We start from the raw sequence: 11,075 nt of genomic DNA on the forward strand, positions 1-11,075 counted from the left end.
TACAGCAGATTATTAGAGATGGGCTAGTCCAGGTGCGAGAGTTAGCCTAGAAGAGGCTAGATAGAAATGGCCAAGCAGTGATTAAATGAATAACAGTGTCCGTGTAATTATTTCGGGTAAAGCTAGCCTTGCGGGCAGCGGGGTGCTGGGGACGCAGCCCCGCCGCACCTATTACTACATGGGTCTTACTCTTCCTATTTCCTAGCTTCTTGGCTTCTTTGCTGGGACTTGACCGCAGGGCCTCCCGTATACTCAGCAAGCTCTCTACCACTGAACTGCACCCCAGCCCTAGGGCCAGCAAGTTGGTACAATTCGGTACATTCTGTAGGTACGTCACAGACGGAACGATGGAGAGCGTCTCCCCAGCACACCTGTCTGCCTCCATTCCCCTACCCTGTGTCCTAGAGTGGTGGGCATTTCTCCTGACCTAAAATACAGGGAGAGGAAATCCCAAAGGGATGGAATAGTGCCCTGTGAGAAACCCAGTTTTCACGCTGTCTCTGCCCAGGGCCCGCGATCTGCTGGGACTGGGAAAAGTGGGGGAGTGCATCAGGCTCTATGGGGGTGTTGACTTTCAGGGTTAATCACCAGCAGGCCAGGCTGAAATTCTTCTTGCATACTTTTTAAAACAAAACAAAACAGAACAAAACAAAACAAAACAAAACAGGGTTTCTCTGTTTATGCCATAACCCTGGCTGTCCTGGAATTCTCTCTGTAGACCAGACTGGCTTTGAACACAGAGATCCACCTACTTCTGCCTCTGCTGGGATTAAAGATGTGCGCCACCGCACCCAGTCTTTTGTTTGCTTTTTAGAGACCAGAGTCTTGCTATGTAGCCCCTTCTGGCCTCTTCATCCTCCTGCCCCAGCTGCTAGAGTGCTGTGACCTCCCTGTTGTGTTCCCACAGCTGGCTACAATGTTTGTTTATTTATTTCTTGGCGTAAGTACGCTCCATGCAACATTCGGTACCTACAGTATCACACATCAAATACTTCACCAGAAAAAGTGTTCGTTTATCTGGAGTTCAAATGAAACTGGCTCATCAGTTTTTATCTGACAGGGGACGCAGTTGGGTGACAGAAAAGATCTAGATAGCAGTGAAGGCAGGGGGAGACATCTTCCACTCCTCAGCCTTCCCTGAAGCATGTGTCACTTGGAATTGACCTGCCACCTCACCTCCTCCAGGCAGCCTCCTGGATTGTAACTCCACTGTTCCTGTAGTCTCGGCTCAGGGCTGCCAGCCCCGACTTGTAGACTTGCTCACTCCTTGGCCCCAGGCAGCTGCCGAGGTGCCTGGAGTTATTCCTTGCGTGTGAAGACCAGGCTGGGTGTCTTAGTACTGGCCGCGGGGACAGCGTGCGTGTGGTGGGTCTTCCTTTGCTGGCTGGTGGCTGAGTGGCAGCCTTGCTCTTACATAATCAGTCTCTCTCCTCCTTCTTTTTCCAGAGCTAGACTTCACACCGAGCGGCGGCGGCAGTCGGAGAAACCAGAGAAAACGCCACCCAGCTCCAGATTCCAAGAGGCCTGCTGGGGACTCCCTTCTCTTCCTCCTCTTCCTTCCAAGACCCCAGAGCCACAGTCTCACACCAGCTCCCGAGCTGCAATGGGACTGGCAGCCACCGCCCCCTGGCTGCCCTCCGCCCTGCCAAGCAGATAGGGCGGTAGCTACCCCAGGAGTACCTGCCCCCTCTCAACCTGGGCCAGCCTTTCCCGACTTGGTGGCCACCCTTGCTGACCATAGGCCATGTAGGTCCTAGCTCAGGCCACTGGACACACTGCTGGGGACAGTGCCTCTGCTGTCAGGGGGCACCCAGTGCACCATCATGCCCTGGGGACTCGCCTGGTTATACTGTGAGTACTGGGGGGAGGGGGAGTTATACCTGGGGATCCTGTCCTGGAAGGCCTTGGTGGGTGGGTGGCTTTACCGTAACCATAGCAACCAGGGCAGCTCCTGTTGGTAAGAAGTTGGGATGCTTTCCAGGGGGTTGCAGGCAGCCTCCGGGATGAGAGATCCACAGCCACCCTCTGCTCTGCCTGCCTCTGACCTCAGGCTCAGATGTACGAGCTGAATGGGCACAACAGATGCAGGATGGGCCGGCACTGGGGTGGGTGGCAGCTTCTCACCTCTGTAGTTTCATTGGCTCTGGGGTGCAGGGTGGGGACAGAGGTTGTAGAGAGAGGATTTCCATCCTCCTGGGTGTGGCTAGTTGGGGGTAGGGAAGGCACAACACGTGGGGCAGGAGAGGCCTGGGGAAGGAAGCCACGAGACCCTTCTACCCCTCCCTCCACGGCAGGTCAAAATTAAAAAGCAGAAAGACAATGATGTTACTGATAAAAAGAAGAATAAGTTGAAACAAGGATAGAAATGAGCAAAGGACCTGTGGGATGTTTATAGCTGCTGGGTGGGAAGCCAGGCTGAGCCCCTCACAGACTCAGTGGCAGCTGCAGGCTTTGGAGAGTCGTTGTCATTGTCGTGACAAGGACCTGGCCTGCTTCGCACCTCCCATCCCCACCGTCACTTGAAGTTATTTATGCCAAATAAATGCGGGCAGGGGCTGAAACCACAAGTCTCCAGAGAAGAGCTGGGCACAGTCTGTGTCTGGTGCTCAGACACTGCAAAGGGTGGGGACATTCGGAATGGGTGAAGTTCCCAGACAGACCCACCTCTTAATGGAACATGGGTAGCGTGGGTGAGGGTCTTTTCCAGGAGGACACAAAGGTTAGGTGGTAGGATGATGGGTGGAGCTAGCTCTCCAAACAGGGACGGGTGTGTGTGGTGGGGCTGAGAGGGGTTTGGCTGGAAGGGGCAGGCAGGTCGTGTGCAGGCCCCTGAGGCCTTAAATACCAGGCAGGGGACTGAGGGATTAGGCATCTGAGGGTCAGTTCTTGAGGTGAAGCGATCACACTTAAAGATTCAGTTTCAGTATTTTTAATTATGTGTCAATGTGTGGGTGGGTACACATGAGTGCCAGTGGCCTTTGGAGGCCAGAGGTGTTAGATCTCCCTGGAGCTGGAGTTACCGCCACCTGACATGGTGCTGGGAACTGAACTCGGGTCCTCTAGAAGGGCAGAAGGCACTCTGAACCATGGAGCTACCTCTCCAGTCCTAAGTGATTAGATTTATTTACTTATTGTGTCGGTGTGTGTGTGGTTTGTGTCTGTGTACCATGGTATGCATACATAAGCCAGAGGAAGTGTGGGTCCTGGGAATTGAACTCAGGCCCTTGGGCTTAATGGCGAGTGTCTTTATCTGCTGAGCCACCTCTCTAGGCCCACCTGAGGGGAAGTGAGGCTGGAAATGAACACAAGCAGGAGGGGAGCTTCAGATGGCATCTCTCAGGACTTGGCAAGGACAAGGAGGGGGAGAGGTTGGCAGGGCAGAGGCCCCACATTGCATGGGGCTGAGGATCTTGGGGGATGTAGGCTACCTTAACGTACTTAACGTATCACCATGAATTTGTGCCTCGGCTCCATCAAGGTATTTCCTTCTAGTTCTGAGGACTAGAGGTCTGAAACTGGGGTCACTGATCATTGCAGCTTCTGAAGGCTCTAGGGGAGGGTCCTCCTGCCTCTTCCAGATTTCTTGTGACTGCCTGTGTCCCTTGGCAGGTGGCAGCATTGCAAGCTTGCACAGCACCCCCATCTGCAAGGCCTTTCCCTCTGCACAGTCTTCCTCCTGGAAAGCCAGTCATTAGATCTAGGCTGTCCCCAGGCCCCGGATGATCTCACATCAACAGCCTTTGTTTTAATTACACCTGCAAAGAACCTGTTTCCAAATCAAGTCATTCTGAGATTCGAGGTGGATAAGAATTTGGGAGGGGGATGCTATTGAACCCATTAAGCAGGTTTGTGTGTTGTGGCACCTGTGTGGCAGTCAAAGGACAGTTTGTAGGAGTTAGTTCTCTCCTACTGTGTGGTTCCTGGGATTGAACTCAGGTAGTCAGGCCTGGTGGCAAGCCCCTTTGCCCACTGAGCCATCTTGTTGGCTTAATACTGGTTGTGTCTTTTTGTTCCTTCAGCCCAAGACTATGTTAGGTGCATGGCAAAGACTGATTATTGCAAACTTGCCTCCTTGCAAGAACGTGGTTGTCAGCCTGGTGGGGGTGGCACATGCCTTTAATCTCCTCAGCACTTGGGAGGCAGAGGCAGGCGCAGATCTCTGGAATTTCAAGGCCAGCCTGGTCTACAGAGCTAGTTCCAGGACAGCTAGGGTTGTTACACAGAGTGGTTGTCAGAGTTCTGTAGGTGGGGAGGGCAGGGCCTGAGCGGACCCAAGCGTCCTGGTAAACAGTGCTCCTAGGGCTTGGTCCAGCAAGTGGGAACAAGCGGGGTGGGCTGGGAGGAAGGGGAGGGAAGCTGAGAGGGAGCGCGGCCCAGGCCAGTAGATACACAAAGACAAACACCTTCAAGGTGACAGGAAGGGAAGTGGGAAGACCCGGTTAGTGACCTCAATGAGGACAGACTGGGGAGGGGACTCAGCCTGCCTGGCTGTCTTGGCGAAAAGGAAAGGGAAGAAAAGAAAAGGCAAAAGATAATTATTGGTCTTGAGAACAATAATAATAATAATAGATAGTAAGTTGGATATGGTGACACACCTTTAATCCCAACACCCAAGGAGAGGCTGGCTGGTGGATCTATGTGAGTTCAAGCCAGTCTGGTCTTCATGAAAAGTTCTAGGCCAGCCAGGGTTGCATACCGAGAGACTGTTTTTTTTTTTTTTTTTTTTTTTTTTTAAAAAAAGATACTGATTGGAGAACATTAAAAAATGCCCTGGAACGTAAAGATGATTGTAATAATCTCCCACAGAAATCTGACATATTTATTTTTTCAAAAGCACAGGAAATCAATACACCCAAAGTCGTCCTGTGCATCGCCAATACTGTTGGCGCAGGCTCCCTTCAGAGGGCTGCTAAACATATCTTAAGTATTTCATTACCACGAGTCGCCTCTCTGACAAGTGAATAAATGTTAAGAAAGAATAACGATGCTGTGTAAGTCTCTGTCCATAAATTTGTCCTGTTTCCTTTCTAGTTTACGAGTTTAGTAGGTCAGCGTCAGTGGGTCAAAGGTTGTAGAGTTTAATTCCATTTTATTATTAAATATGCCAAGTGTATTTCCAGGCTGAGAGCTCTTTTGGCAGCATCAGGATTATTAAAATGAAATTATCTCATAAAAACCTTTCCATTTCCTTGAAATCCCTGCTTGGCTTTGTGTGTATTTGTTTCTCTGGTTACAGACTGAATCCAATTGTTCTCATTTGAATTTATTTCTCTGATTAGTGAGGTTGGCCCTTTGGGTGTCGCTTTCTCTTCTATGTTTCTCTCATTCACTTGACCCCTATTCATATTTTTTGTAAGTTCTCTCAAATATTTTTTTTTCTGTTTACGTATACAGATCTGGAGAGTTGTTTTTGAGGCTACAGTGACACCTAGTGGTAATTCCTGGTACTGTTTCAATTGTTGGGACAGCCGGTGTGTGTGGTCTGTTTAAGCATCCCAGAGCCTTCAGACTGGAAGGAGCTATAGACCTTCTGGTACATCTAATGGAGGAGAATGCCAAGGTCATATAGTTCATAGAAGAAAGTCTCTGGGTCACCAAAATCCATTTTAAGGTCTGGAACTAGACTTTGTATCCAAAGCTCTGAAGGGAAAATCAAAAACAGTTGTGAAACCTGTCACACCAAGGAAGGGGCTGAGGGTGCCCTGGAATAACAGGAAGTGGGGGAGATTGGAGACCAGACTTCGGGTGTCTCCCTGAGGACTCTGCTGCCCAGGGGTGGGATGTGCTTACTATTCCAGGGCTCTGTTCCCCTGCGTTTCCCATCAGTACTCGCCACCCTTGAAAATGGAGGATAGTTGCTAGAGCTGTGCACAGCAGGGGGCGTGAGCTGATACAGCTGTGCACAGCAGGGGGCGTGAGCTGATACAGCTGTGCACAGCAGGGGGCGTGCACACACAGTGCTCGGTCTCATAGGCTCTCATTGGCTGTGGCCCACAGGTCTTGGGATCCTACTTGGCATGACTTTGGGGAACGACAATTTGGAGATGTGGACTCTGACCCAAGATAAGGAGTGTGACCTTACGGGCTACCTTCGGGTCAAGCTGCAGTACAAGAACCGGCTTCAGTACATGGTAACGGGAAGAGCACCAAACGGGTCCCCGTTCCCAAGTCCCAAGGCTCACCTGGAGCTGTGCTCACTTCCCACCCCAGATATGTCAGCCCCAATGTTATAGTGACATTGCCCACCTCGGTCTATCACATAACCAAGTGTATAAGAGGATCACCTTCCACAGCTCCCTCCTTCGCTGACCTTTAACCTACTTCCATGTGGCTTTCAGCCTATAACTCAGAAAAGGCCTCCAGGGACTCACTTGGGACAAAGACCTTCAAGTCAGAAAATGGTTCCTTTTGGAGACTGGAGATGCCCACATGATGTTGTAGTGTTTCTACATGGCTAGGTTTTTATTTGCTTCTCTCTCTCTCTCTCTCTCTCCCCCCCACCCTCCCTCCTTTAAGACCTAACTTACTACATATAGTTGGGACTGGGCGGCCAGGAAACGAAAGAACAAGAGCAGTCTCCTTCAACCCCATGGCCTTGAACTTCTAACCCTCCTGCTTCTGCTTCCTTAGGGCCAGGATCACAGATAGGTGCCAATGAGCCTGGTTCACGCAGTGTTGTGGCCTTATGCAAGCCCAGGCCTTGTCTATGCTGGGCAAGCACGCTACCATCCCCGGCCCTTGTTTTGCTTTATTGATACAGAGTCTCATTATGCTGGACAGGCTGGTTTCAAACTTGAGATCTTCCCGCTTCAGTTTCCTGAGTTCTGGGATGGCAAGCACGTGCCCAGCTCTTTAGGACTATCTTTGAGACTGTTTTTGTTGAGATGTCATTCGTATCATATACAACCCACTAACTGAAAGCGTACAACACGGGCTGGTGAAGTCTGAAGACCTGAGTTCAATTCCCAGAACCCACATAAAGGTGGAAGGAGAGAACCGACCCTTGAAAGTTATCCTTTGAGCTCCATATCAGTGTTGAGGCATGTGGATGCCTGCACATACGCACGCACATGCATGCGCACACACACAACACATTATTAATAATAACAATAAATAATAAGGTATCTGGCTCATTGGTGCTTAGTGTGTTCACAGAGATGTGCAAAGGTTACCTCTGTAAGCATCAGACGAACCACACTCCTCACCTCCAAAGTAACATGTCTTCCTGAAAACCCTTTGTCCATACCCTGGCTCTGAAGCTTCAGCCCTTATGTATCTGATTTCACCTTCCCTTTGTCTCGGGGGGGAGGGGGGAAAGGGAGCTGTCTTCTTGTTAGAGGACCTGTCTGCCGTCAATCACACTGTTAGGCCCGGTCCCTCTCTGGGGGTTCTCTAAGCCTGTTCTGCTTCTGACCTCACGCTTTGTTTCTCCCCAGAAACATTACTTCCCCATCAACTACAGGATCCCTGTGCCTTATGAGGGGGTGCTCAGAGTCGCCAACATCACGAGGCTGGTGAGGATCCCTCCTGGGATAGGGAGTTTCTGCCTTCCACGCCCTCAGAAGCACGTGGGTCCTTGGCAGGTTGTCCTATTCACCAGGGGCCTTGCCCTAGCCACTCCAGCCAGCTTGCTGCTGACCTAGGCACAAGGTTGTCTGCTGGCCACAGCAGGTGACTGCAGCTGCTCCCAGACAGTGGCAAATCCTTGGGGTGGGGTCGCAGCCCAAAGGCCTGGCTTGCATTTCCGCGATCTCGCCTGTCCCTGCAGCAGAAGGCCCGTGTGAGCGAGCGGGAGCTGCGGTACCTGTGGGTCCTGGTGAGTCTCAATGCCACCGAGTCTGTGTTGGATGTGCTGCTCCAGGGCCACCCGTCCTGGGACTATCTGCAGGAGGTTCAGACGCTGCTGGAGAATGTTCAGCGGAGCCTCATGGTGAGCTGTGGGCATGTGCGTGGGTCTGACAGATGCAGGGAAAGGCTGCAGAGGGAAAGTTCTGGTGTGTGCTGAGGATGTGGGGGCCATGGGAATGGTGTGCAGGAAAAGTGACCAAGGAGGGAGGAGACGCCATGATTACCATGATGTATCAGAGCAAATGAGCTGGGGTGGGGGACAGGAGGATCTTAGGACCTTAGGGCCTTTTGTTTTTGTTTTTTCGAGACAGGGTTTCTCTGTAGCTTTGGAGCCTGTCCTGGAACTAGCTCTTGTAGACCAGGCTGGCCTCGAACTCACAGAGATCCACCTGCCTCTGTCTCCTGAGTGCTGGGATTAAAGGCGTGCGCCACCCAGGCTCATCATTTTTATTTTATAACCCGTCGAGGCCAATTAGTGCTACTCACCGAACTGTTCACCAATAATGCTGGCTTGACCTTGTGCAGGCCACCAGAGTGAGCAGAGTGAGTTCACAAATGCACGGGGTGCATCATAGCCATGAGACGGCATTTATTTGTTTGTTTATTTAGAGACAGAGTCTCACTGTAAAGCCCTGCCTGGCCTGGAGCTTGCTATGTAGAACAGGCTTTGCCTCTCACGCCCTGGGTCTGGGGCAACCCAGGGAATCCTCTGACTTCTCTTCTGCATCTGAAAAACGAGGCTCCTCCAGAAAGGGGGAAAGAAAGAGAGGTGGGCCAGGAGGTGGTGGCCCTTTAATCCCAGCACTCGGGAGACAGAGGCAGGCAGATCTCTGTGAGTTCGAGGCCAGCCTGGTCTACAAGAGCTAGTTCCAGAACAGGCTTCAAAACCACAGAGAAACCCTGTCTCGGGAAAAAAAGGAAGAAAGAAAGAAAGAAAGAAAGAAAGAAAGAAAGAAAGAAAGAAAGAAAGAAAGAAAGAAAGAAAGAGGCAAGTGATGGGAATTTCCATTCAGAAGCTCTTCTGTGTAATATGGTAATCACAGATTGACTCGTGACATTAGGTTTTTATCAAAACCTATGGAACACCTAGGGTGAACTCTAATGGCTATGACTTAGTTTAGAAAAAAATAGAAGGGAAAAGAGATGGTGTGGCCATCTGCAACCCAGGAGTCTGGAGGCTGAAGAATGATGTTAAATTTGAGGCCAATCTAGGCTACATAGTATCTTGAAAACAAACCCCAAACCATTTGATAGCCAACTATGGGCTCAGCTGCATGTCCCACCTGCCTCAGGCCCTTGGTGTGTGCCTACTGGGACACACATGCCACCCTGCTTAGCCAGCTGCTTGGCCTCCTTAGCCCAGGCCCAGACCATCTGACACCAACTGTGAGCTCAGGGACAGTGACTTTGTCACAGCCATCTAGAACCACTCCTGGATGGGTCTTCTAGTTCCTGCCAAGGTTATAGGAAGCTGCCCTTTTATGTTCGTGGGCAATATGGGTGCCCTTTGCAAACCGACTCTGGCTCGAGGTAGAGACCTTTCTTGCTTTTGTTTTACCCATAGAACAAACTCCAGGAGGCTCATGGAGTGAGGCTGGGGAGAGTGTGAGGGCCCCGGCCCTGGGCTCTCAGTACTGAAGCACTGAACACAGAGATGATTTTATTATTCAGATGTAGCTGGGTGGCCCCTTTCCCTTCCCCTCTCCCTGCTGGAAGTTGAACCAGGTACTAGGTACTCACTCCCTCTACCACTGAGCTGTGCCCCAGCTCTGCAGCCTTTAGTCCTTCTTCCTTCCTAATCCTGTTAAGAGTCTGTGTCCTAGCTTTGAAGATGGATTTCACTTGCCTTCTTTGCTCATGGCCTCGGGACCCGGACACGAGCTCTGTTCCCAGTTGCATAACCTTGAACAGGTCGTTCCACTCCTGGGCTTGCAGGGTTTCACTTGTAAAGGAAAAGGGTTGATGCCTAAATCTTATCAAAACTGCGGGTTTGATGGCCTCACCCTATCTCCTCATCCCCTGGAAGATGTCTGGATTCGGGTTCTGCATTATTTTGTTCTCTATTCAGCTTTCATTGTTTCCGTAAGAAACTGGGCCTGGGGAGATGACTCAGTGGTCAAGAGCACTTGCTGCTCTCAGAGAGGGTCCTAGCACCCAAGTCTGTTGACTCCCAGCTCAAGCTCCAGGCAATCCAGCACCCTTTAATGTCCCCCATAGGCACTCACATGTACGTGGAACACACACACACACACACACACACACACACACTCATACACATAAATAAGAAAAAAAGTAATTTCAGGAAGAGGCAACTAAAACCAAAGTCTTTGTTGGAGACCGTGGAGGCTGTGCTAAGAGGGAGAACACTTTGCAATGGAAAGGCTGCTATTCTGACTAGTTTTAGTTTATGGTTTGGGGCATTAGTTATACTTACGGGGTTGTGCATCTATCACCCCAACCATTTCTGGCACTCTTCTGTCACCTCACGCAGAAACTGTATACAGGAAGCAGTCATTTCTCACCTCTTTCCACCCCCAAAACCTAGAATTTGTCTTTTTTTCCTATTATGTGCTTGCTTTTTTTGGTATAGTTTCTAACATGGGTCAAACACCATTTGTCTAGCTGCTTGCCCTTAGAGAAAGTTTTCTAACTTTATCTGTTGAATTGGATGAAGTTGAACAGACTCTAATCCCACACCTGGCAGAGAGAGCGTGGTAATTTTCTAAGATTTGGAGCCAGCCTAGACCACATATTCAGACCTTGTCTCAAAACCAAAGCAAGGGCCAGATGTAAAGTAGCATGCTTAATTCCAGCACTCAGGAAAGGCAGGTGGATCTCTGTGGGTTCGATAGCCTGGTGTACACAGTGAGTTCCAGGTAGTCAGAGCTACATAGTGAGACCCTGTCTCAAAACAACAACAATGTACAAAAGAAAAAACTCCTTCCCCCAAAGCAAAGCTAAGCCAGTGAAGGTCATACACTGGGTTCAGGATACAGTTTGATAGTAGAGTGATTGTCCAGTACCTCTGTCTTTCTGCCCTTTCTCTATAAAGAGATCCCAGGGCTGGGGATGCAAAGAGCTGGTCTAGCATGCATACAGCCCTAGGTTCTATTCCCAGCACAGAGAGGGGAAACACTGATTCGTCATTAGATTTAGCATCCACTCTAAAAACAAAATGACGTAAACTTTTTTTTTTTTTTTTTTTTTTTTTTTTTTTTTTTTTTTTT

At 50.1% G+C, this 11,075-nt stretch overlaps 1 protein-coding gene across 4 annotated transcripts in view; it reads left to right on the top strand.

Annotated features, from left to right (window-relative positions):
• Il34 (interleukin 34) overlaps positions 1–11,075 on the top strand; it is a 57,636-nt gene that overhangs the window by 44,712 nt on the left and 1,849 nt on the right. The window contains exons 1-5 of one of the 4 annotated variants that reach the window (XM_026777487.1): positions 1,219–1,289; positions 1,447–1,851; positions 5,998–6,131; positions 7,437–7,514; positions 7,769–7,930. In XM_026777487.1, the coding sequence (XP_026633288.1) occupies positions 1,824–1,851; positions 5,998–6,131; positions 7,437–7,514; positions 7,769–7,930 (402 nt within the window). In that variant the 5' untranslated portion in view covers positions 1,219–1,289; positions 1,447–1,823. The other 3 variants (XM_026777485.1, XM_005345674.3, XM_005345673.3) reach the window with 3 other exon arrangements.

Source organism: Microtus ochrogaster, chromosome 4 (genome assembly GCF_000317375.1).
Source record: "Microtus ochrogaster isolate Prairie Vole_2 chromosome 4, MicOch1.0, whole genome shotgun sequence".
Taxonomy (NCBI): Eukaryota; Metazoa; Chordata; class Mammalia; order Rodentia; family Cricetidae; genus Microtus; species Microtus ochrogaster.